Source organism: Corella eumyota, chromosome 3 (assembly GCF_963082875.1).
Source record: "Corella eumyota chromosome 3, kaCorEumy4.1, whole genome shotgun sequence".
NCBI classification, from domain to species: Eukaryota; Metazoa; Chordata; class Ascidiacea; order Phlebobranchia; family Corellidae; genus Corella; species Corella eumyota.
The window spans coordinates 7,496,854-7,524,851 of NC_137492.1; the positions used below are offsets into that span (position 1 = coordinate 7,496,854).

General features: G+C 26.6%; 2 protein-coding genes and 1 long non-coding RNA gene across 3 annotated transcripts; 2 read left to right on the top strand and 1 right to left on the bottom strand.

Annotated features, from left to right (window-relative positions):
* Nucleotides 1–782: 782 nt before the first annotated feature.
* On the bottom strand, nt 783–16,084 carry LOC145745131 (uncharacterized). Its single transcript, XM_082563125.1, has 22 exons — nt 15,933–16,084; nt 15,663–15,716; nt 14,106–14,150; nt 13,449–13,480; nt 13,308–13,365; nt 12,245–12,388; nt 11,906–12,061; nt 11,458–11,618; nt 11,251–11,316; nt 10,966–11,040; nt 10,580–10,623; nt 4,676–4,728; nt 4,516–4,589; nt 4,081–4,242; nt 3,642–3,710; nt 3,236–3,391; nt 2,744–2,885; nt 2,565–2,638; nt 2,082–2,279; nt 1,690–1,856; nt 1,094–1,286; nt 783–962 (listed from the first exon to the last, which is right to left on the bottom strand). Exons 1-22 carry the CDS (start codon nt 16,000–16,002, stop codon nt 891–893), a joined length of 2,265 nt encoding a protein of 754 aa, XP_082419251.1. The 5' UTR covers nt 16,003–16,084; the 3' UTR covers nt 783–890.
* Nucleotides 16,085–16,629: 545 nt separating this feature from the next.
* Nucleotides 16,630–17,978, top strand: LOC145745911 (uncharacterized). The gene has a single exon (XM_082564091.1). It carries the CDS (start codon nt 16,707–16,709, stop codon nt 17,976–17,978), a length of 1,272 nt encoding a protein of 423 aa, XP_082420217.1. The 5' UTR covers nt 16,630–16,706.
* A 7,207-nt stretch (nt 17,979–25,185) lies between these two features.
* LOC145746098 (uncharacterized) lies at nt 25,186–26,085 on the top strand. Its single transcript, XR_014281283.1, has 3 exons — nt 25,186–25,348; nt 25,456–25,545; nt 25,822–26,085. It is a non-coding gene; the product is annotated as an uncharacterized LOC145746098 (long non-coding RNA).
* The last annotated feature ends 1,913 nt before the right edge of the window (nt 26,086–27,998 follow it).

A 27,998-nucleotide genomic window follows, 5' to 3' on the forward strand; every position in this document is an offset into this window, starting at 1 on the left:
TCAGCATTTGTTATTTATAATTTGTAGTAGTTTTAATTAATTGAACAAATTGTTAGCAATCTAAGTTAACTTTCTAAATTTACAAACATAAATAAACATAACTAGTCGTTACTTATTTCTGTATTTAACCGTCTTACTACGTTATGTTATGTTTATACAATATAATATAACTTACATATCCCCGAATAAAACACAACGGCAAAATCTTTTTTATTTTTAGTTAAACCATTAAATACATGTGGTTCTACCCTTTTTAATAACGCAATATAGTTATAAAGCTATAAAACTCTTGTAAATCTTAACAAAATGAAACTAGAGCCTTGTATCAGGAAATAAAGCGCAGATGCGTAATCTCCATTATATCAATAAAGCGTCATTTTCGCGTAGTCGGGCAAAACGATAACTATTATACGTCGTTAGTATCCTAATACAACTATTTTTTTGAGGTTCAGTCCTAAAATTATTATTGCTAATTTTATAAATTAAATTTTGTATTCTATTTCAATCAGTATTTTATTATTCATTTATATATGCAAAAATACCAAAGTAGTCATTTTTATAGCCAGTCTGGTGGTAAAGTGGAACACTTGCCTTTACTACAAAAGGTCCTAGGTTTAAAACCCATTGCTTTAAAGTTTTTGTGCTCTTATAAATAAACAATACTTATTCCTACCTACCCTTAACCAATCAGCAAATTAAAACAGATTATATAACAAAGTTAATGATATCTAACAGTCTTATCAACACCAACTAACCTAGACTTAAAAATCATACCGGAAATGTGCAACACAATAATCTATTTAATAACAACATTTATAAAAACTCTTTGGACAAAATTGCACACACATAATAATAATAACAATAGTTCAAGAAACAGAATTGCACGATATTTATTTCAATAAAACTTTAAGAACTGCATTTGCTTCGTCTGCAACTGACGCCAATGAAAATTCAAGTTGTTCCTAAAAAAATAAATTGTAAAAAAGTGATAACATTTGGTAAAACTATAAATTAAATTAATATTACCCCCTTCAAAAAGCAAGAGCTTTAGTGGTGTATCATTTTGGTATATATACAAAAAAAATATACATACCTTAGTAGTCAACATTCCCTTGCGCTGGTCTCTTAAATGTTCTAGTGTAGCAGCAACATCAATTTCTTTGGCTTGTCCCTTTAACATTCTCTGGACGACTAAATCGATCAAAATATAACAACCTGTTCTACCCACGCCATCATCACAGTGTATCAGTACAGGGGAATTACCTCGCATGCATTTGCTAACTTTTCTGTGAAGAAAAAATGGGATTTTAATTTTTCAGAAATAAGATTTTATAGGAAATGCTTTAAACCATTTATAAATAAATCAATAGGTTATAAAATTCACCTAGCATAGACAAGAAAAATATTTTTATCAAATAATTTCGATGTTTTGTAGATAATTCATGAAACTATGCGATCACTTTTATTACTATGCAACTAACATTAACAAGAAAGTTACATAGTAAGAAAATGACACACAGAAACAGATAGGTGGCAACAGAGAGCAGGAAATTTAATTTTAAAAATACGAAACAATTTTTTGGTGATTTAAATTTAAACTTATGATGAAAATTATTTCAAATTACATTATTTCTAACAAATAACTAAAAACCAAAAAATTATTTTAAAATAATAATTTGAAGCAAATACCTTCTCAATTCGAGCATGGGTTTTGGCGACAATGGGACTCCATTATGCGGCCATGATAAGAAATGAAATTGGGTTAAAGTCCTTGTTTCGCCAGTGGAAAGATCTTTAGAATAAAGGCTTCTGACCAAATAGTCTTCGCACCAAACATGTTCAGAAACTAGGTGGATCTGTTTTATTATTAATGTTGATTAAATATTCAACCTTCATAAATATTGCATAAGCCTTACCAATTACACTTTGCTGTGTGCAATCTCGTTTGCTTATGGCAATTTAAAAGGGCAAAATAGAAAAACATCAAAAAAAAAATCAATCAAGATGCACTTATAGTTAGTTTCAAGGGCAAAATAAAAGTTTTGGTAACTTAATTTTTTAAATCGAAAAATTCATTTTACCTCAAAGTTGTTGTAAGTACACGAGCCCTCATCTGGCCAATATCTTGCACATTGAGAAATTCCATCTTCAACAAGGGGAGACAGCATCACTATGGCAACACATTTTTGCTCCCAGACCATCTGCCAGAACTGGTGTATGGTATGGGATAAGGGACCTTGGGCAGCTATATAGACTGGGCAACGTGGATCATTATCAATCTAAGAGGCAATACCAGTATTACAGAATTAGCTTTGGATAATAAGGAATGAATAAAATAAAGTTTAAAAATTCAAGTAAACTTTACTCTATAAAAAACTAGCTTAAACTATTCACAAACGCATGTATATAAGTTGGAACAAAAATTTTATGGTAATACTTGTATAAAATGCCCTAGATCTATTGTAAATCAGCAGGAAATGGTCATGTTTTAAGACAAAATTACAACATAGGACAATTTGTACCTAGAACATATCATATGTTTAACTAACTTGCATTTAACTTACAATAAAGCTGGCGTTAATGTAGTCTCCCTCCATCGGGTTGTTTGTTCCTTTTAATACTACTCTGTTGTGGTCAACTAAACAAAATTCTTGTGGTTAAATAACTTTAACAAGATATTTTATCTATTTTAAGTTTAGTGGTTTGGGACATCATTTTTTATTAAAAAAGTCGGCAAACTTACATGGCAAAGCTCTTTGGTATCGATTTCTGGAAGCTTCTTTTTCACCACACTTAGTTGAAACTTCATCGGCCTCGTAACTACATAAAGCCAACCATTCGGCATTCAATCTGTCCTCATTGTTAAGATGGTCTTCCATGTAAGACTGTGAAAACAAAATAAGTTTAAATACAATTTTATATTTAAAATAATAATTTTATGTAAAAAAACAAATAGCTTTCAGTAACTTAAATTGTTTTTTTTTTGTAAAGATAAGTTAAGATAGAATTAAAAAAAATATTTATATACATTAAAGATTCCTTTTAAAAAAAAAAATATTATAAATATCAATATATTTTTAACATTTTAGGTACCAGTCAATAAAGATAAACCTAGTGAGTAGTGTAACATGTGTATATGTTTATAAAACAAGGTAGAAAATTTCCCATAAATCTGAATGAACTTTGAACGTTAATCCATGTAGATATGTTTATAAAACAACAAATAAAAACTAACCAAAATGGCATGGGCGGTTGAAATATCTAATGTGTTGGTAACGGGTTCTTCACCCCATGACGAAACGCTCGAGTTCCTTGATATTCTACTGTGGCAAGATCGCTGGGTAACTGGGGAAAACACCCTAGATTGTGATGTCACAGAACCAACCCCATCCTAAAAAAATTTAAATTTTGTTGGAAATTATAACTGAAACATAAACTTAAATTTATACGGAAAGTTTGAGGGTTAATTTTTTTGGGGGTATACTCTACAATTGTAGTTGGTTAAAAGGGGCGGTAAAAATATTATCAACTTATAGGTAAGTTTTAGGATAGGTATTTTTAATATAAAAATATATTTTCTAGTAACAATCAAACATAGTAAAATAAATGTTCAGTCTATTATTAAAGCCAATGGGTAATACCTTAAGTAACGGTTCTTTAGTATTATTGGTCTCTGAATTACGGCTTGCGTAATGCTGTCGGCATAACTCCTAGAAATTGAAACCAGTTATTAGTATATAGCCTTGGGCTACATTGAACTATATTGAACTTGTTAGTACATAATTAACAGCATTGTGTTAAGAGGAAAAAGGTTAAAGATAAGTTCAACAAAAACAAATGAAAGCTCTTAATTTAATTCTGAGAAATAATTAAATTATAAAATGGGCCTTGTTAAATGCAAATTAGTTCATGCAATATTATTTATCTATATATATGATCAGTTATAACTGAAAATATATATAGCATAAAACTCTGTAAAAATCAAATTATAGGAAATTAAAACAATGCTAATCTGTCAAATTTAAAATTATTTAAGACATATATATACAACTTTAAAATTTCCAAGATTTAATTTTTTACCTGATAGTCGTCATCAGATTGCTCAGAAGCTGCCCCAATTAATTTGTTCCGCTTTTCAACAGACTTCATACAGTAGAATACAAACGAACCAATTATGATCAAAATAATGATGATTACAACAACAATTACAATAACAATGTATGTCAATTCTTGTTGGTCAGCCTGTAACAAAGTTTTTTGTCCTTAAAAATGTTGTTTATTGGGTGGACTTATTTGTTTTATTTTATATTGTTAGCACAATTTGTATCACTTAGGATATATAAGTGCAAAACCAACATTCTCAAAAAATCAATAAACATTAAAATTTAATTTTGAAAGTTTTTCGACTAGAAAAAGATTTCGTGCAATATTTATAAGTTTCTGTCTCTGTCTCACTAAGGTAAAGATATTTACATTTATGTTAACTTGAAAAACATTGAAAATATGATATTTTACCTTGTCAACTTTAACGTTACTCATATCCTCTGAAAAAGAAACATCGTTGTCAGAATTTCTGTCTTTCGAAAGATCTAGAATTAAAAGTTTAAAAAAACTGGTTAATCCAAAAAAGTTGTTCAACCAAATTTTTAATTAAAGTTTAATGGTAAAAAATTACCTTTTATGTCATTTTTGACTGGTTTTCGGTCAGCGGTTAAATCTTTCTGTGGCCTAAATAAATGAATTAAAAATTAATATAATATTTAATATAATAAAAGTTATATAATTTTTGTAATATTAAACATTCAGGTGATGTGACTTAATTATAAGATGTACCTATTTTAAATGCTAGTTGTTGCACAATCATGATAGTAGTAAAACGTCAAAAAACTCCTATGGGTAAATGGTTTTATCAAATAAAACATATTTCTACCAACCACCTAACCTTACATACAAACAACAAACTAAAAACCAGAACAATATTGACATTAAACTAATGACAAGACGTTGTTTACGCTAAAAAAATAAACCAGCAGACCGCGAAGTTTTCTTTAAATGCAAAAAATTCAATTTTAAAACCGTTTAGATTTCTCTAGCTGCAAAATAAAGTCACGATATTCAATAAATCTATCTTCTATCTAGCTAGCTAGACCATAGACTATTACAGACGTTCACCTAATGAATTATTCAATCGATTTCTGTGCGCAGTTAACGTCATGCTGTTTTAATACCATTGGGTATTAGGAAACCATTTATATTGTCGTTCGCTAGTCACTATGAGCATACTATGACGAAACAAAGACCTGATAACTGACTAACATTGGTGCGTTATGGGGTCACAAACATAAAATTCACTCTTTAATCACTGAACTATGGCCATGTTTAAAAAAACGCGATTTAATCTAGAAATCGTAAATAGAACGCGAAATAATTGCTGGCTGCGAAATACAGAGGCGAATTAACCTACTTGCCAATAAAGACTTCCAGCGAGTTTTATATAATAGCGCTCCGGCCGAAGAACTAGCGGGATAATTTTGAACAAAACGCAACGGTTTTTTTCTAAAGAGGTGCTTAGCGCTTTGGAGAGCCTTCGACACAAAGGCCCGGCAAGGGGCCTTCACTTTTTTAACGCAATTAAGGCCGCGCAGACTTCCACAGTTTGAAAAGGAACATGTCACCGCAAAAAAGGAAACGAATAAGCTAAACAACAGGAAGGCAATGACCAATAAAAAAGGCAAATGAAAAAGATCGACTGAAAAAAAATGTTGCAAGTCGATTTACTTTGCTAGCAACACGGCCACACCCAAGCGAGATTGAAACTAGCCTAAGCCTAGTTTGCAGCGTATTACGCAACCATCTTAGAAGCAATAACCTCATTCTAAAACACTCTTGAATTCCTTAGGCTGTTGAGCTAAAGTACGCGTTTGCGAACACACACCTCACATCTGCTACTGCCAGACTACTCCCCAGAGCTTGGATGACGTCACACAATTAAATGTCACGTGTCAAAAAATGGCGGCAACTTGCCGGCGCGCAAATGTTTAATCGGAATTCAATAAGCGAAATGTAATTTAGGATTAAGGCGGTCCAGTGTTAGAAAGTATTTATTTAATATGTCAACTGTGCTGTACTGATAGTAGTTACCTTAATAGGACATACCCAATATTTGCACAGCAAAACACTCGACAGTCTTAACTCTCTTTCTACATTGCTAAACAAACTAGCAATAACGGAAATTTGTTAAAAATTCATGTCCTAATCGTTACTGACAGCCGGTTAATATAATGCTAGATTTGACAGTTTACATTGTATTTTGCCAACCCTGGGCAGTACTACTTTCGCTACCATAGGTAACTCTGCCAAAACAAATAAAGGCCAATTGAACTGTAGGCAAGTCTACATAGCCAAAGCAAACAAAAGCTCGAAACACACATTCCAGACTACATTAGGGAGACTAATTGTTACCGGCTATTCGTTACCACTACTAGTCTTACAGTTCGAAAAATTGAATAAAAATCACAGAACTATCCCAAGCATACCCAATTTTTAACCTTTAAAATTTAACAAGGGATTGTTTAACATAGGCTAATTGCATATTGACTAGCAGCGAAAAGTTTTAACACATTAGTGCGAAAATTTCAAACGCAAATCAATTAAATACCGGATTCCAGAACGTATGACGTCATAACGTACAATTAGTCATAGCGCCGCTGTAATAATACCAATCGACAGGTAATGTTAAACACTTTAAACAGCTAAAAGCCTAATAAAATTAATACCACGTAAATTTATCCAAAATAAAATTTAAAACAGCCTGGCAGTCGTAAAAGCTGTAAATTTAACTTAACCGCTGTACGCTTAACTACTTCGTAACACAATATTTGCCTGAAATTTTACAACCTTGTAATCAGGTAATAATCCAATACTAAATAGCGGTTTCTGCATACAATATGCACGTAATATCTAGTTGGAATTCCCAGTTATGCTAAAACAAACCAAATAAACCAGGTACGCCAGGAAATCAGAATTGCTCATAAAACGTCTGACCGTATTACAAAATATAATCTGCAATATTTTACGCCTAACAGCTGCCATATAGATAGTACTGTATACATTAACACATTTTAAACTGGGCTTTGTCACTGAGCCCTGCTAGCCGGTGTATTGCATAAAATAATAAAGAAGTTTAACCGGCTAGGGCACTTACCTTATTCACGTTGTAAAGCTTACAATTGAAATTGTACGCACACACATAAGCGCACGCTCAATTGAAAAAGCGCGCGCACATGCACTCTCGCATTTCCTACGTTTCCGCATTTGATATAAAGCAGAGCCGGCAATGAAAGGCCGCGATTTTTAGGCCATTTAATCGCGAACAGCGATGCTCTAAAGCTCACAAGTTAGTCATATATAGACCGTCATTTCGTTTTGAGTGTTTCACACGGCGGAAATGACGTCACAACGCCGGTAAAACTTTCCCACAGCGCTAATGCACAGATGCGAATAACCGTTCACCACATACAAATGCCTTTACTCAGCACAAGCGAAAATGACGTCACATATAATTAATTTAAGCGCTGTCGTATTGTGTTTTATGATTTTTTTGTTAAAAGCTTGGCCGTTAGTTTCTGTGATGTTAGTCAGGGCATTATATAAACAACAAAAAACAACAAAACTCATTGCCATGAAAACTTGGAGAATCGGGAAAAGTTTTTGAACTTGGTATTTACTTATGCGTAACGACCACGTGACCTTAGCCTAAGGCGGGCCAACACGTAATCTCAATCGGTTGGTAACGTCAATACGCGCATGCACAGCGCGTGTTTGAATCTCAAGACGCCTCGGCGTCGATATTCATCCGCCGAGCGCAGGGAGTGACATTTTAAGAAGCGGATCGATCGCATAAATTATTCACACACTTGCTACTTTGAATTCGAGTATTCACAACAACAGAACGTTGCTACGACGACTGAATTGTGACGTCACAAGTCCTCGATTGTCAATGGTGCTCCAGCAAAGCACCCTCGACCGAATTCCGAGCTTTTTTGCTCAAACTTACAACAAAAAGAAATTCTGGCGCAAATTTAATTGGAACTCAATTTTATTTTTTTTAAAAAGCCCGGATGTCGAACATTTTCGCGGGCTTCTTTAAACAAAATTAAAAAAAAAATAAATAAACTCTGATTTAAAATAAAAAAAAACATCTTAATTAGGTAAAAATTACCTTTTTAACTTAATAATAAGATTATAACATAAAGATTTTACCTATAAAACATATCTTTCGTTTTAAAAGTAAACAAATATAAACGTTTAAAGGTATTAATTATTCATTTCCTTAATCTATCTTATAGCCATAGCGAAATGAAAAATTGTCATATTAAAATAAAAAAAATTAAATTTTAAATTCAGCAATTTTTTTGGATTTCAAAATATAACGTTAAACTATTGGCTTTTAAAAGCGCTTTTAGACTTATAAAATTTAAAGAAAAATTAAAAAAAATCGAATTCCAGACCCAGTCCGAACAAAATTTATCTTTCTTTGTTCGCTGCTGGATATTGATTTAAGTTTGGTTCACACGTAAAGAAAAATCAGCTTTGAAAAAACAACGCAAACTGAAAATATTGGAAATCCATAATTCAGATTGGCTTTGAATAAATGATAAAAATCTATATTGTGCAGGGTGGAATAAATTTTTAAGCAAAAATGCGAAATACCTTAGACCATATTAATAAAGGGGAAATTTTAATTAGTCATTACACCTTAGGGCTGTTGTATATTATCTTATTACGAAATAAAATTGTTTAAATATTTTGCCAGGTTTAACATGAGGTTTTGAAACGGAAAATAAACCAAAATTTAATTTTTTTACGCTTCGCCATTGACATTTCACGTAAAAATTTACATTATTTTAACACGTGTAAATTCATTTTCCCTAAATTTCATCACCAAAAAAAATTAAAAAAATTAAACTTAAACCAAAACGTTTTTTTACCAAAACTAATTCTTTATTTAAAAGGCTGATTTTTACGGTTACTTACAAAAAAAGGATTTTTACGGTTACTTACAAAAAACTTACAAAAAAAAGTTTTTTTTCAGTTTAATATAATCCTGACTAATGATATTTTCTAATAATTATTTTAAGGGCCTCCAAACAGTAACTGGCTTAAATCTTACTCAACGGCGCTTAAACAAAAAAAAAACAGTTGCTAAACAAGTTAACAAATTGGTAACTATATCACGACTAACAAAACCTGTTTTGACTATCCCCTAATATAAAAATCACAGCTTTGAAATTGGCCAAGACTAACTAAACTTTTAACTTAAAACTGTATGTGGGGTTTATAAATGTGGGGGTGTAAAAATAACGTGTATGTGGGATTTATAAATAACGTATTTCCCATAAAAACGATTTAAATTTACGTATACAATATTATATAATAAGTTTACAAAAATAGCGGTGATTTTTTTATATAAGCATGTATTAAATTCTATAACGGGACCTGAAAAACTGGTTTTGTGAGATTTGTGATGGCAGTAGGCTAACCCTAAACTATTTTATACTGTTAACCTATAGTAATATAAATATAAACGTAAATATTTATTAATTTTAAAAATTAAAAAAAAAAATTAAAAAAAATTTTTTTTTATTTTTTTTTATTTTAATCTCAAACTAAATTTTTTTTCGTTGACGAAAATCAAAGATTTGCGACAACGGTAAATGTTAGAAATGTATTACGTCATAACAAACGTAACCGAAATATGGCGCCTGATAAGCCGATTATAATTTAATCTGATTGGAAATGACACATCGCAATCACTCTTCGTACTCATAAGATCAGATGGAAATGTCACAAAAATTGATCGTTACAAAATGGTGTTTCAAATACGAAATTGAACTATTTATAACATAAAATATTCTCCTTTTTTAGTTTGTTAGGGCCAATATTTTATTATATATGCAATATTTATTACTATAAAAATACAGCAAAGTATATATATATATTTCATACTTTTGGCATGTTTTAAATCATTAAATTGATTTTGTCATTTTTTTCCGTCGCATTGTTGTAATATTAATTGTATATCATATTTATTATTTATTTTTATCAATGCGCAAAAAACCAAAATAAAAAAAATATATATATAAATATTACCCTATTTTTGATAACTAGGCCATATAATTTTGTACGTTGAAAAATAATATATATAATTTTATTTAATTTAAAAAAAATGTAAACTGCTACTAAGTAAAAAATGTTGTTAAACACATAACTTAAATAAAACTCCTATTTTTATACTTAAACTAACGAGTGATTTTTAATGCTAGCAAAAAATCAGAAAATTAGCAAACCAATTCGCAAAAATTGTCAAATCTACTTTCTCTACAGCGCCCACTAACGGTAGGAGGTTTTTCTAATATTAAAACCTTACAGACCAGAATTTTTTTTTGGCTAACCAAAGTCTAATACACAAAATATCAATCCAATTTGTAAATCACGAAATACATTATAAAATATTTAAATCAAATAGAAAACATGTTATTAAATAGTTTTGCTAAAATTTTATAAAACAAAAACTTACTGGTTTTCAAATAATTTTTCATTTTTGAAGTTGAGGTTTTGGTTCTAAAAAAAAATTAAAAATGAATTTATTATTATTAGTTATTATATTAACAGCTTAATTTAAGTTTTTTTTTTATTTATTTTGGATTTGAAAAGGTTCGATTATTTTTAAACTTTGTATAAATTTGTTTATATCTTTCATATAAATTATTCCTTAAAATGTCAGTTTATTAACCTCAAAAATTAGATTTTTAAGATTGACAAAATTAATTACTTATAAAACTAAATAAAAAAAATATAACATGGCGTAAGTAAAATCGAACTTACGAAATTGGGTTTACCAATAAATATATATTAAAAATATTTTAACAAAATTAAATCTTCAAAAAAAAATTGTTTTCCTACTTTTTGTATATTTTCAGATTTTTCCGAAATTTCATTTTCATTGGATTGTGATGCCACAACAGCACTGTTACTATTCTAAATATTATAAAAAATACGTCTATACCTATTCTCAAATGGTATTAACCAAAGAGTATTAACCCTCATTATTTATTTATCAGTATCCGGCTATAAATACAAGAATAAATGTAATAAAATATCAAGGGCATATGTTTCAGTGTAAAAAAGTAAATACTTTGAGGTTTTTAATATATTTTTAAAATAATTTTAATAAAATATTAAGTTTACCTTTGAAAGTAGTTCTTTGTTTTTAATTTTAAAATCCTCATCAGGTATATTATTTTTTTTAGCACTCTGAAACAACAAAAATAAGAATATAATAACAAAAATTTTGTAATATTCGTTATTAAATAAAACAAAATTTATTAATTTTATTTTAAAATATTTTATTAATTACGTTTTTAAATTAAATATTAAAAAAGAGATTTTAGTTACATCGTCTTTTTGAGTTTTAGGTATTTCATCTATATTTGCACTAGCACCATTTTTTAGTTTCATATTACTATTTTGATATGGTACCACATTGTTAGCAATGGGATTCTCTTGAGTAACCTTGCTAGATGGTTTGTGTAGTTTTTGAGGCTCCTGTAATCTCTCTAAAATAAAAAATTAGAACTTGTAAGAATAAATTATTTACGCTATAAGAAAAGTGACCTAGGAAAATAATTAAAAATTCTTGTGCCAACTTTAGACCTTTTTGTAGTAAACTAAATATTCATTAAAAAACTAAGTTAAGTATCTTACAAATTTTTAACAATGTATATACTAATTTTTTTTTAATAACAGTTTAGGAAAATTACCGAAAAAATAATTCCTAAAGTTTCAGAGAAAAAACTTTAAAGTGTTCACAAGGAACCAAAAAAATATTTTATTTTTTTTTTACTTTTTTCAGCTTGTTGAAAGTCAACAGCAAGTTGTTTTGAAATGATGTCGATTTGTTGATCGGATAACTCCGTAAAGTTAATTCCTTCGTTGATCAACATCTTTTTTGCATCCATAATCATTTTTAACAACCTCTTCGATCGAGACTTCTGATTGGCTGAAAAGATATTGAAATTTATGTGATTGGTTAAATTTTCAAGATGAATGTTTTCAAGAGTTTTGCTTAGGTAGTAGTCTTTTAATAAAATAATTTACAACAAAAACTTAACAATAAGTTCTTAAAATATATTCATATAACAAGTAAAAAGCATTTGAAGATATTTGATATTTGTAATCATACCTTTAATTTCTTTTTCATGAATATAAGAAATAACAACAGCTAACTTTTCAATTTCATTTTGGGATAAATCTGAAAATTCGATCCCATTTTCTTTCAAGTAATCTTGAACTCTTTTTACTAAACCAACCAAGTCTGCGTAAGTTTCTAAAAAAATCATAAAATATTGTTTTTTTAAAAATATTCAATTTATTTTTCAAAAAGAACATAAAAAAATAAAAAAATGATACAAAAGTTCCTATTAAAATTAATTTTGGCAATGCGAATAATTTTTTAATATCTTTAAATAAAAAATCAGTAATATTTAAAGGAAACCCAATTGCACTAATAATATTGATTTTTTTCAATATATTGTGACATTACAGTAATCCTCTGTTAAAGATAAATTGACAATCAAAATGTATAAAAAAATCAATTTTTATTGATTTATCACCAGTTTCTCAGTATTCAAAGGTTATAAAATATTGCTAACAGTTTATAAATTAAAAAAAAGTATTAAATTTTGTTACGCATTTTTTTTAAATTTTTTGAATACTTAGTATTAAAAAATGTACCCTTAAAAAATTTTCAATCCTAAAAAAAATGAAGAAATGTACAAAGGAATAAGGGTTTTTACGAGTGGTTTACCTTTAAAACCATTTCCTTTATATTTAAATTAAAAAATGTGTCAAATTGTTATAATTGTCATAAAAGAAACCTAATAAAAGGCAAATATCTATTGCATTTAAAAAGGCTATACAAAAATCTTTATTAAGTTTCTTAAATATTTTTTTTTATTCTTGAAAATTTTTTTGTAAAAACAGCAGTGACCTAGTTTAAATAAACAATTAAACAGCTCTGTGATGTAATAAATAAGGCTCAGTTGAACCTATTGTTTAAGGCACTAAACAAGGCCATAAAAACCTAAAAACTCAGTTGGATTTTTTGTTTAACGTTAATAATGTTTTTTCAACTATTTTTGAACTTTAAAAAAAAAGTTTTATTGTTTTAATAGAACCTTTATTTTACAAATCAATATTTAAAAAAAATAAAATAGAGAATGTATAGCTTAAAAATTTCAACTGACCTTTTGAAATCTTATTTTTCTTGTCATCCAAATTAATATTTTCAAAGTAGGGCGACTCCTTGAAAATATTTGCATATAATTTTGTATATATATTAGAGACAGTAATTTAAATACAATATTTGTATGGTTTTAAATCCTTACCGCTTTTGATGCCTTGGCCTTATTTATTGGATCTAAAAAAATTCAAATTTTAAAAATGTTAAATTTTTTTTTGTTTTAAAAATCTTGACAACATTAAATTTATTTATATTTATTGTTCAAATTTCCAGTAAATTAAATTTAGTTTTTCTTTAAATTGTTATAATAATAAATACTACGAGTCTAAAATCAACACAAAATAGGAAATGGTTTATTTGTTTTAGGATCTAGCTTATTTGCCAAACAAACAAATGCTAAAACAAGTTTTAATATTTACACAACAGATACCAAATTTTAAGTTTGAGAAAAAGTCAAGTAATCATTAAAACATATCTAGTAATTAAACAATTATGAATGTATATACATGTAATTATTTGACAAAACCAATGTAAAAAAATATTTGAAGTCCTGAAATTCATTATTCTAAGAAAAGTAAAGCTAATTTAAAAAACAATTTTTACAAAATATATTGAATTAAAAATAGCTTAAATTGAATTTTTGTTTAACCTTTATTAAATTTAAGTTATTCACTTGTAACCTGTTGTTAAACAATATTAAATTCAAAATAAGACTAATTATATATAAAAAAAACAATTTAACAATTTTCGCAGTAAAATAACAGGAAAATTAAGACCATTATGCTTTGCTGTGTAAACTTACCATTATAAAGCTGATCATATCGAACACATTTACCACTATACCCATCTAAAAAATAAATAATAAAAATTTGTTAATAGTACTATCATTAAAAAATTAAAATTATGGTAGTTTTACAGTTACGGTATATATATGGAAAAATCTTGATAATTTTTTAAACATAATATCTAAGATTTTTTATATATATAATATATTTTATCTACAAAATTTAAACCAATTATTTTAAATTAGAAAGGAGACAAGGCCCATTGAAAGCAACTTAATAGATAATGAATTATTAAAATGCTTTTAATGCACCATTGCATATATTAGAGTATTCATATGTAAAAGTTAAATGTAAGTATATTGGTATAAATTCTTGTAACAATTAATACTTTGAGATTAAATTGATTAAAAAAATAAGATATTTACTTAAAATTAGAAACATATGACAAAAAAAGGTCTAAGTAACTGATGTAGCAACTAGGCTATAGATAGCTTAACATTTAAAACAAATTTAAATCAAGTTAATATATGCTTTTTTGGTACATTAACTTTGAAAATTTTGTCCAATTTAATTTAAAAAAAAACACATTTTAATTTATGTTTAATGAACATTTACACTTCAACGAAAGGTTTTACTTCCTTGTATGTTAACAAATATTACCACTCATCAATTCAGGAAACACTCTTTAGTTGTCAGTTGATAAACATGATTTTTTAAGGGTTTATTTAACAAAAATCTTTTATACATAGGCACATGATTTTTTGGCTATAATTTATATAGCAAATGAAATATACATTTTATATTTTTACTAATTAGCAATACATTAAAATGACATACACTAGCCAAGTATCTATTGATTTTATATTTAACAAACAAAATCTTGATTATAAATAGGAAAAAACACAAGCTGGCAAGGAAAAATAATAAACAGATAATCGATAAACCTCATTAGGTTTTCTTATAAATAATTTATTTCAGTATTGAACTGCTGGTAATAATGACCAGGTGCTATATTTAATGCTGCGTTTAAAATCCCAAGGGCATTAAAACAAAGAACAAAAATGCATTTTTTTAAAAGAACTTAATTTTTTTCCTCTCCAAAAAGCTGACAAGAAACCAACTAATATATTTTTTTTAAATGTCAAAAAGCCTTGAGTGCTTTTGGAATTCTCATAAAACTTTTTAGAAACCAAAAGAAAGTTTAACTTAAATGTTTGTTTAATGACGCTTGGTAAGAATCCACCCATAAAATAATCAAACCAATTTATTAAAACTTTCACATACGCCCTAGGCTATCAAAACCTTATATTTAAACTGTATTAATCTTCAATATACAAGTTTTTTTTCTAATTATGTTTTTATGCACATCAATATTTTGTTGTACTTGATTTAAAATTTTTGCAACATAGCACTTTATAAATAAGCTTTAATATTTTTTACATTACATTATAAGGGCATAGACATAACACAATCTACAAATAATTTGCATGGTAAGCCTATTGCTTAATATTACAAAAAATATTATGATTTAATAAACAAGTTTTAAATTGTATTTACAAATAATTTAAATTTACCGTCTTCACAAAAATGAGTTTTCTGATCACAAATAAGCGGTTTGAATAAGCAACCTGTAAAAAATAGAAAAATTTTATCATAAAACAAATAAGAGTTAAAATATATATATTTACAATGTAAAAATCACAGTGCATGTAATTTAAATGATACCATTTCAACAGCAAGTTCATGACAAATTATTTATAAAACATAATTAAAATTACGTTTTATTAATTTTAAAGAATATAAAAATCTACATTTCATTAACATATTAAAGTAAAATATATTACCATAGTTTTGGCTAGCAGTGGAGCAGTTAAAAAGTAAAAAAACACCCAGGAACAAAAAAGAACAAAACATCTTGAAACAGTGGAACTAATGCTTGGTGAATTTTTATTTCAGTTTACATTTTTTCACTGTATAAAATGTTTTAAAAAATATAAAAACCTTTAATATAAGCATAATCATTATTAAAACAACAGCAATGTACAGTAAATAAAATTAACATTATTGTGGCTAAAATTGTATTTCAAAAACTTTTAAAAAGTTTTTAGTATTTTTTATAAACTATACGCTTCCCTATAAAAAATACAGCTGCGAGTCTGCAGACATTTTCTTAAAACACTTTCTGTAATTTGACAAGACTAACCTTAATGTTTATAATACTAAATAGTTTAATACAACCAACCTTATTAAAATGAGTAAATTAGTCAAAATATCTTAAGACACTTTTATATTCCACACTTACATTCTGACTTAACTAGTTTCAATTCTGCTTTAGTATTGCAAGGAGTCGTAGAACATTTAAAATATTTTTCAAAATATAAACAAACGAAAGTGGAAAGGGAAATAACGCTTTAGCGCCACAAGCCGGAATATAAATTTAGATTTTTTTGACACGTGGTTATGCACTAAAATGTAAACAAATGGGTTTTTGTAGTGGAAATTCTTGTGGTGATGCTGCTTTAAAAATGATGACATTGTAAAGCTGTTTGTTACGTTTCGTTAGTTTAAATTAAAACTATTTAAAAAATTAATATCAAAAATCTGGCTCCGTTTATAATATGAATATACATAAAGATGAATTTGTGACTACATGGAATCAAATACCACCTGAAATATGGCTTCACATATTTCAATATTTGCCTTACACTGATATTTTGTATAACCTACCTAACACATGTAAACTGTTTCGACAGTTACAATTTGATGGTGCATTATGGAAAAAGATAGACCTCGGTGAATGGAGAAATAAAGAAATAGAGTTGTTATATCTAATTTTAAAAACTGTCAATCCAAAAATTGTACGAAAGGTCGTAATAGTGGATTATTTCATAGAATTTGGTTTGTTTGAATTATTACTACAATGTGAAAACTTAACAAGTCTTGAAGCTGGATATTGTAGTTTAATGGACAATAGTAAATTACTGTCTCTAACACAAAACTGTCAAAATCTTTGTACATTATCAGTAAAAAACTGTGGTGCAATAAATGATGTGGGACTTAGTTATATTGCTGAAAATTTGTCTAACCTAAAAGCTTTGGATATTTCGCATTGTAATGCAATAACTGATGTTGGATTTAGGACTCTAAGTTCAATGAAATCAAAGTTGCTTCACTTTCTTAGTGATGGCTGTTTACACGTCACTGATTTAGGAGTTTTTCTATTAGTTGGTGGACAAAATCAATTGGAAACTCTGGTTTTGGATGGGGAAAACTTAACAGACATGTCTGTGGAAACCTCAATTTCACTTTTACCTGATCTTAAAAAAATTTGTTTTTCATTTTGTGAAAAGCTTACAGAACTGAGTTTACATAAACTTAAAACCAATTTAAATATACAACATCTTGAACTTAAATCACTTAAAAATGACGAAGCACCAATAACTAGTTCATCATTAACACAGTTTTTTGACCAAAGTTTTGTCCATTTAAGGGTTTTGTGCATTACAACAAGCAGTGCTGTGACCAATGAAGTTTTATTTTCAATTGCTAAAACTTGCAAAAAATTAAATCACATAAAATTGGACTGGTGTTGGTTAGTAGATGATTTTGGAATAAAAGAACTCATTCAAAATTGCAAAAACATTAAGTTTATGTCTCTAATTGGCCTGAATAATTTAAGGGGTCCTTGGATATCGGACATTGAAATCAAATTGCCAAATTTAAACTACCTAGATTGTACTATGTGTGATTTTATAGAAGATGATGTTATGTATTTATTGGTACACAGAAAGCCAGATTTAATTGGATTTGGTTATTATGGTCAAAAGATTACATTTAACACTAATAAATATTCACTTATGTTGGAAAAAAGGAAAATTAATTCTTTATGAATAATTTTTTTTAGTTAAGTGTTATTTTAGCTAAACTATACTTATCTTTAAAAAGTTTATGCTAAAATTTACTTGTTTATTATTTTGTATTCATGCCAAATAAGTGATAACCAAAGATAATATTGCATTACAATTACAAAATATTTTTATTGTAACATTTGTTCAGTTTATTTTGTTTAATTTATTTATTACTTCTTTTACTTTAATAAAATCATTGTAACTTGCTTTATTTTGCTAAATACAATTATCCTATTTGAATTAAAATACAAAACTAGATTTATTGGAAAACTAAAAAATGATTCAAAATTATTTGATTATTTTTAATATTAATCTTTATTGTGAAAAAAGATATGCATAAACATAACTTAATTAAAAATATTAACTAATTAATCAAATTTCATGTATACCTTTTCTTAAATATTAGACATGTAATTTCAAAACAAAATCGATTTAAAAGTTTTAAAGTGTCAAACTTTAAATTTTAGTAAACAATTAGTAATTTTGTTGCAATAAACAAAAAAAATGTTTTAACACATTTTCTGTTATTGGGATTCATATACATTAGACCAACATTTTGACGATTAAAGTTGATCTTTAATTTATTAATCAACAAACAAGCATTTAAATATATTAAAGAAACAAAAATTAATTTTTTAACCCAGTTTTAAGTTGTCAATATCAGGATATACATTAAACTAAATTTTGAATTCCTAAAATTAATTTTTAATAAATAAAAAGCATTTAAATATAATAAACAAACAAAAATTATTTTTTAAATATTTTTTTAACTACTTGTATTATGAAATACATTATTCTAAATTTTTAATGCTTAATATCGAACTTAAATTTTTAATGAACAAACAAAAATTTAAATATAATAAACAAACAAAAAATGATCTTTTAAGCTATTTTTGAGTTATTAATATTTTAATATAAAATTGACTAAAATTTGAAAATCTAATAACGATCTTTAAATTATAATAAATAAACAAGCAATTAGTAATTAGTGATAATTAAATTTTTTTTAAATAGGAGAATTAGAACACAAAATTATTATGAACAACAGACTAAAATTTTAGAACTTTATATATACAACATCAAAAGTACACATCAAAAGTTATTCTGTTACAACATCAAAAGTTAATTCTGTATCAAAATTCGGATGAGTAAGAATAAAAATAATACTGACAAAAACAATATGATTCGAAATCTAAGATTTCGAACCATAAGAAGAAAAGGGAATATTCAGATAAGGCAGCAATTCTTTAAAATAAAGCTTAGGTATTTTCTATACTGCCCTTAGCAAAATAATTCTATCGCGTAGTCGAAACTTATTTTATACAGAATACTGCAACCAAATATGGGTACCCAGGATGTAATGTGTTTATCTATTAAACATTTCTTAGCAAAAAAAAGTTCCACGATCCAGTTAGGAATGCAGTTAACGTAATTTTATAACTTTTTTGCGGCAATGCGTTTTTCGATTTACTATTTTTAAACCTAAAAATTCCAATTTTAGGGTATAAAAGAAGAACCAAGCCCAGGTTAAATTCAACAAAAAACTATAACAAAAAGGTGAAGTTGTTAAACGATTTGTAAAACTCTAGTACTGTTACGTACTTTTTGTCTAGTTACTGCCGTACCTATTCGACAACTCCTAAACTAGTACAGAGTTCAGTATATAACATTTATTTACAAAATATAGACTAGACCGCAACGACCAAACACAACCGTTCAGCAGAATCTTCAAAACGTAACCCTCTTCAATGTAACACAACATATTTAACGAAGTAATTCGCGCTAAAACTTAACACGCCTTATCAGAAGGTGTCAAGACAGATAAATATTTTACTAGACAAGTACAACAAAGATTGGGGCAACTGGGATGTTTACGCCGTTTGTTACAGTACTAATATAAACTTTTTTGGATCGGTTTTATAGTAAATTTTTATTAATAAATTTAAATCTATCTTCTTAAGATCTTAAGAAATTAAAAATGAAGTTTGCATTGGTTGTTGTGTTGTTGGTTTGTTTTATATCGTTGAGTGAAGGTAAGAAATTTTACCAATGTATTTGTATAAAAAATAAGTAAGGAAATTGAAGTTAAACATAGAAAAAAAGTTAGAACTGTTTGTTGATTTAAATTAAATTAGTAAATTTTTGATTACAATTTTTTGGCTATACCAAATATTGATTAACTCTCTTTCATTAACTTTTAGGATTTTTTAGTAGCTCTAGTTTGAGAAAACTGATTAATCGCTGGAAATGCCAGGCACGTGGCTATTGTGGCAAAAAGCCATGTAAAAGAAACACATTGCGTAAGTAATTAAACTCATTTCGCCTTTAAAATTGATTAATGAATGCCTTAAATTATAATTTCTATGCATAACGTAATATGTGCTTAGTGTCGAGTAATAACAATATAAAGTAAGTAAAATTTAATATATTACATTCTATTATTTTTCAAAAAAATTTACTTATAAAAAAGTCATTTTTATTGCCAAAACTTAACTAAAAATATTGTTTTTAGCTTCGTGTCATGATTGCAAAACCAAGTACTGCAAGAAAACCCCGCCACCAATTAGACAAAAAATTTTTGCCATTCGCCCAGGGCAAAATTCTCTTTACCCAGCGCAAGCAGCCAACATATCCTAAACGTTAATTTGTGCAGTTGCTTAAGATGCCATACGTGCCTTTGTATAAACAAGCTTTGCTATATATTATGTCTTTTAAAAATAGCTCCAAGTAAAAATTGACTAAAAAAGTCATTAAAATATTGATTAAGTTAACATTATATTTTTAAAATCTTTTTTTTAAAGAAACATCGCGTGTAGTGTGTATATAATAAAAGCAAATAAAGTATAGCTTAAAACAATTAACGTGTTACATTTTTTCTTAAAAAGTAGTTTATATATAGTTGATGTAAGAATATTAAAAACATTTTTTTACTTACCAAGAGTTTTTAAAGTTAACTTAGAGAAACAATGTAATTTTTTATGCTAATCAAAGAATTAATTTTTTTCGGAAATGCATTCTTTAATTTCACGATTTTATTAAAAAAAATTCCACTATCAGGGCATAAAAAGGTTAGCAAATCCGGTTTAAATGCCATTTACAAATATAAAAGTTAAAGCCACTTGTTTGTAGTCCTAAATACATTATTTTTATAACTGGAGTTTAGAAAATTATTTATTTGAACTTCAATTCAATAAAAATGAAGACTGCCTTGGTTTTAGTTTTGTTGGTTTGTGTTATAATATTGAGTGAAGGTAAGAATTTTCACAGATATATCTGCATATACTTATATTTAAAAAACAGGCTTTTAATTAAAATTTAGAAAAACAGGGCCTATACTAAAAATATAAACGAATTAAGTTGCTTTTTAAATAAACAAGAACGACAACAATAAATGATTCACTTTTTTTGTACCTAAATTTGAAATTTTTAGGCTTATCTATCAGTACTTCCAGTTTGCGAAAACTGATTAATCGCGTGAAATGCAAAAGAGCAGGTTATTGTACCAAAAAAATATGTAAAAAAAACACATTGCGTAAGTAATTTTACAATTTTTATATTTTAATTTGATGTATCTATTCAAAAAATAAATATAAATTAAAATAATTACGTATTAAATATTATGTTTTTTTGTCCTAAATCATAGCCATTTAGAGTCTCTTTCGATTTTAAGTATTTTAAATCAAATAAATGACTTTGCAAAAAGATTTTTCTGCAATAAATGACAAAAAAAAATTGTTTCAGCTTTTTGCCGGAAATGCAAATTAAAGTATTGCCAACCTAAACCCTTCCCTATGCCAAACACGAAACAAGTTTTCTTAAGGAGTTTTGTTATCCCGTTAGACCAAGCACCAAACGTTTCCGAACATTAGTTAAATGCCTTTTTGCTTGAAATATGTTCTTTTGCATAAACTTGCTTTACTCTTTCTTTATTGAAAAAATATATAAGTGTATGTGTTATTTGCCCATATAATATAGCAATAAATAAATATAATTTTACGTTTATTGTTTTCATTATATTTTATATAGAAATTTATAAAGTTATATAACAATTTTTTTAATAGAGGCAAATTTTCTGCACCCCCCTAGCAAAATTATTCCGCCACGTGGTCGAAATTTTTTTTAGTAAAATATTGCTACCAAATATAGGCACAAGAACGTTATCTGTTTTTCTATCAAACATTTTTTTAAATAAAACTTTTAAGTTAAAGATTGGAAAGCACGTGACGTTGTTATATAATTTTCTTGCGGCTTTGCCTTTTTTAATTTTAAACAACTAAGCGTGCGACATTTTGGTACGCTATACCGAAGAATTTTATTTTTAGTTTTCAACCAAAAGATTTTGGGTATAAAAGAAATAGCAAATTCAGCTAAAATGCAGTTAAATATATAACAGATATAAGTTGTAATACAGTTTTTTAATATTTAACTCGTAGTTAAAAATTATAAACTTATTTCAAGTTAATAGATAAGAAGTAAATTTGTGCTACAGAAATATTTTGACCATAAATTTAAAATAAATTTAACTAAACCAACAAAAATTAAACATTAAAAAATTAATAAATCGAACCTCAGTAAAAATAAAATTTGTCTTGGTTTTAGTCTTATTGGTTTGTTTCATATCATTGAATAAAGGTACGATTTTTTTACAGTTTGATATATATAAAAAACAAATAGGCTTAAATCTTTTACTGTAAAAATACTTATAAAATAAAAGCTTTAACACCTTTTTGCGATTTAGGGGAGAATGGTTTAAAATGTGTGCTAAACCGCATAAGATGCCTTTTTCGTGGGTATTGTAACAATAGAAAATGTAAAGAAAACACTTTGCGTAAGTAATTTTTTTTTTAATTTTATTTACCTAAAAAAAATTGAGTAAATTATTGTGTATTAAATTAAATATTGCACTTTAATAAAAGCTACAATCGCTGCACTTTTTACACTGCCAAATTTCTAAAACCTAAAAAGTATAATAACCACTATCTTCATAGAAAAAACATATCTGAATTTTAGAAATATATTCTTTAAATATAATGATTTAAAAGATTAATTTTATTGTAAAAATTACGACTATAATTTTTTTTGATTATATAAATTGTTCTTAGCTTTTTGCCGGGAATGTAAAACCACATATTGTTTTCGCAAACCTTCTTCGCCACCGGTCGTTTTTAATTTATATCCCATGTAAAAGAAAAAAAAAACGAAAGAAAAAAAAATGTAAAAGAAAAAAAATGTAAAAGAAAAAAAAAACAAGTACTGCAAGAAAAAATCTACCCCGCCACCAATTAGACAAAACATTTTTTCCATTTGCACAGGGCAAAGTTCTCTTTAACCAGCGCAAGCAGCCAACATATCCTAAACGTTAATTTGTGCAGTTGCTTAAGATGCCATACGTGCCTTTGTATAAACAAGCTTTGCTATATATTATGTCTTTTAAAAATAGCTCCAAGTAAAAATTGACTAAAAAAGTCATTAAAATATTGATTAAGTTAACATTATACTTTTAAAATCTTTTTTTTAAAGAAACATCGCATGTAGTGTGTATATAATAAAAGCAAATAAAGTATAGCTTAAAACAATTAACGTGTTACGTTTTTTCTTAAAAAGTAGTTTATATATAGTTGATGTAAGAATATTTAAAACATTTTTTTACTTACCAAAAGTTTTTAAAGTTAACTTAGAGAAACAATGTAATTTTTTATGCTAATTAAAGAATTAATTTTTTTCGGAAATGTATTCTTTAATTTCACAATTTTATTAAAAAAAAAAACCTTATCAGGGCATAAAAAGGTTAACAAATCCGGTTTAAATGCCATTTACAAATATAAAAGTTAAAGCCACTTGTTTGTAATCCTAAATACGTTATTTTTATAACTGGAGTTTAGAAAATTATTTATTTGAACTTCAATTCAATAAAAATGAAGACTGCCTTGGTTTTAGTTTTGTTAGTTTGTTTTATAATATTGAGTGAAGGTAAGAATTTTCACAGATATATCTGCATATACTGATATTTAAAAAACAGGTTTTTAATTAAAATTAGTAAAAAACAGGGCCTATACTAAAAATATAAACGAATTAAATTGCTTTTTAAATAAAAAAGAACGACAACAATAAATGATTTACTTTTTTTGTACCTAAATTTGAAATTTTTAGGCTTATCTATCAGTACTTCCAGTTTGCGAAAACTGATTAATCGCGTGAAATGCAAAAAAGCAGGTTATTGTACCAAAAAAATATGTAAAAAAAACACATTGCGTAAGTAATTTTACAATTTTTATATTTTAATTTGATGTATCTATTCAAAAAATAAATATAAATTAAAATGATTACGTATTAAATATTATGTTTTTTTGTCCTAAATCATAGCCATTTAGAGTCTCTTTCGATTTTAAGTATTTGAAATCAAATAATGACTTTGCAAAAACATTTTTCTGCAATAAATGACAAAAAAAAAATTGTTTCAGCTTTTTGCCGGAAATGCAAATTAAAGTATTGCCAACCTAAACCCTTCCCTACGCCAAACACTAAACAAGTTTTCTTAAGGAATTTTGTTATCCCGTTAGACCAAGCACCAAACGTTTCCGAACATTAGTTAAAAGCCTTTTTGCTTGAAATATGTTCTTTTGCATAAACTTGCTTTACTCTTTCTTTATTGAAAAAATATATAAGTGTATGTGTTATTTGCCCATATAATATAGCAATAAATAAATATAATTTTACGTTTATTGTTTTCATTATATTTTATATAGAAATTTATAAAGTTATATAACAATTTTTTTAATAGAGGCAAATTTTCTGCACCCTCCTAGCAAAATAATTCCGCCACGTGGTCGAAATTTTTTTTAGTCAAATATTGCTACCAAATATAGGCACAAGAACGTTATCTGTTTTTCTATCAAACATTTTTCTAAATAAAACTTTTAAGTTAAAGATTGGAAAGCACGTGACGTTGTTATATAATTTTCTTGCGGCTTTGCCTTTTTTAATTTTAAACAACTAAGCGCGCGACTTTTTGGTACGATATACCAAAGAATTTTAGTTTTAGTTTTCAACCAAAAGATTTTGAATATAAAAGAAATAGCAAATTCAGCTAAAATGCAGTCAAATATATAACAGACATAAGTTGTAATACAGTTTTTTAATATTTAACTCGTAGTTAAAAATTATAAACTTATTTCAAGTTAATAGATAATAAGTAAATTTGTGCTACAGAAATATTTTGACTATAAATTTAAAATAAATTTAACTAATCCAACAAAAATTAAACATTAAAAAGTTAATAAATTGAACCTCAGTAAAAATGAAATTTGTCTTGGTTTTAGTCTTATTGGTTTGTTTCATATCATTGAATAAAGGTACGATTTTTTTACAGTTTGATATATATAAAAAACAAATAGGCTTAAATCTTTTCACTGTAAAAATACTTATAAAATAAAAGCTTTAACACCTTTTTGCGATTTAGGGGAAAATGGTTTAAAATGTGTGCTAAACCGCATAAGATGCCGTTTTCGTGGGTATTGTAACAATAGAAAATGTAAAGAAAACACTTTGCGTAAGTAATTTTTTTTTTAATTTTATTTACCTAAAAAAAAATTGAGTTAATTATTGTGTATTAAATTAAATATTGCACTTTAATAAAAGCTACAATCGCTGCACTTTTTACACTGCCGAATTTCTAAAACCTAAAAAGTATAATAACCACTATCTTCATAGAAAAAACATATCTGAATTTTAGAAATATATTCTTTAAATATAATGATTTAAAAGATTATTTTTATTGTAAAAATTACGACTATAATTTTTTTTTGATTATATAAATTGTTTTTAGCTTTTTGCCGGGAATGTAAAACCACATATTGTTTTCGCGAACCTCCTTCGCCACCAGACATTTTTAATCTACATAACAAATAAAAATTTTACCATTTATTATTTTCGTATGTTGGTGTCATAGTTTAAAATACGTGCCTTTGTACAAACAAGCTTTTTTCTGTTCTTCGTAACTGCTTCTGAAAAAATGAGTTTACATATTTAATTTGAAATTGTTTAAAAAAAAACATTTTGTGTAAAAGTATTCGTTGCAAATAAATAAAGCTTAAAGCAAATAACATACCTTGTGTTTTTTTTTTTGAAATTCTTAAAATTAACTTAAGGAAAAACAATTTTTTGTAATTTTTAAAAATAACTGCACATTTTTAAAATTTTTGACACCAATGCGAAAAAAACATATTAAAAGTAATTACATTTATATTAATCGTGCACTTCCCTAAAAGTCGTTAGAAATATAAATAAAGTCTATTTAAACAGGCGTAACTGCTCGCAGTAAAAACTGGTTTATAAAAATAATTAACGTATTAGTATGTTTACATAGGTCCTAAAAAACACATCGCAAGTAAATGTAAATTTTGAATAAATGACAGTCCGAATTCCTCAATTTAAATTGTCGAATAAGTTTGTTGTCATTAGCGTTTGGGCTTTCAAATTAAATTTAATTAAAAAAAATTAAAAACTTTGTATTGAAATATTTGCTTTGTGGCAAAAATTGGCATTCAAGTACATTTAAACACAAATGATAAATTGCTCCGTGTCTGTATTTGATTTTAATAAGTTTTGTTTTCTATTTTTAAAATAAGAAAAATCCATTTATTATCAGGCATAAAAAAGCACAGCAAATCCGTTTTAAATGCCATTTACAAATATAATAGTATCAGATAAGTTTCCAAAATTTCTTTTATCAATTAATTTAAATTTACTTATAATTAAACAAAAGTTTAGTAATTTAAAATAAGGATTTGAAGAAAATGAAATTTGCCTTGGTTGTAGTCTTGTTGATTTGTTTTATGTCATTGAGTGAAGGTAAGAAATTTTACAAATATATTTTTACAAAAATTCAAAAATAAGAAATATAATGACTAATAAAAATTAATTTATTTGTAAAGTAGGCTAAAACATATTTTGATCAAAAAGTATGTAAATGGAATGTGAATTTTTTTACTTTAAATTTTTTTTTAATAAGGTTTTATCAGCAATTCTTATTTGCGAAGACTAATTAAACGTGTAAAGTGCACTGTACTAGGTCATTGCACAAACAAATTATGTAGAAGATACACATTGCGTAAGTTAATTTATTTTTTTAAATTTAGTTTGGTGAAAATAAAAATATATTCGAATTGAAATTTGGCGTTTTAGGTTTGATTATACATAAAAATAACGCTTAAAATTACCTAAAAAAAATTTAATTGTAATTTTTTTTTACACAAAACAACTGTAGGCTACGATATATTTTTTATGTAAATTATTTAACAGTTTTATTAATTGCTTGCAGCTTTTTGCCGACAATGTAAAATCAAGTATTGTACCAACATTACATCTCTGCCGCCGAATCAACGATCTCCACCAGACATTTTTAAATTTGCATAAAAAAAGTATTAAAAATATTTACATTTTTATTGATCATGTATTTCCTTAAAACTAATTTGCAGTCATTGCCAAGAATATATGTACTTTTGTTCAAACACGCCTAATTGCTTCAGTAAAAACTGGTCTACAAAAATGATCTATTTAAACTTCATAATTGTAATTTAAAAAAAACCATCGTAAGTAAGTGTATATATTAATTGCAAATAAATTACATCCTAAATATATTGCTTTGAATATTTTTTATATAAATGTTAAGGATAGCATATTTGACGATACATATATTATTTTATTGATCCTTGAGTGGTTTTATAAACTTTAAATGACTGCAGAAGCTCTATTAATATTGCTGTTATAATGTAAAACAAATTATTATTTTACATGTTTTGTTTTTTTTTGTTTTTTTGGAAAATATTTAAAATTAACTCAGAGAAACATCATTTTATGTAATTTTTAGCTAATAAAAACATTTATTTTGAAAATAACTGCATAAGTTTTTTCGATTTTAGACGCTTATAACTACACCTATAACCATTTGCGGATATATATACTTCAGATATGTTTTTACAAAAATTAAAAAGTAAGAAGTAT

Bases quoted from the DNA above. Each gene is read 5' to 3' on its own strand.
- LOC145745131 (XM_082563125.1), bottom strand. From the start codon at position 16,002: ATGTTTTGTTCTTTTTTGTTCCTGGGTGTTTTTTTACTTTTTAACTGC. The intron at 13,481-14,105 runs GTAAGTTTACAC...GAATTTTTTTAG, and splicing joins ATATGATCAGCTTTATAATG to ATCCAATAAATAAGGCCAAG. The intron at 4,729-10,579 runs GTAAGTTTTTGT...TCATTTATTTAG, and splicing joins GAAAAATTATTTGAAAACCA to GCCACAGAAAGATTTAACCG.
- LOC145745911 (XM_082564091.1), top strand. From the start codon at position 16,707: ATGAATATACATAAAGATGAATTTGTGACTACATGGAATCAAATACCA.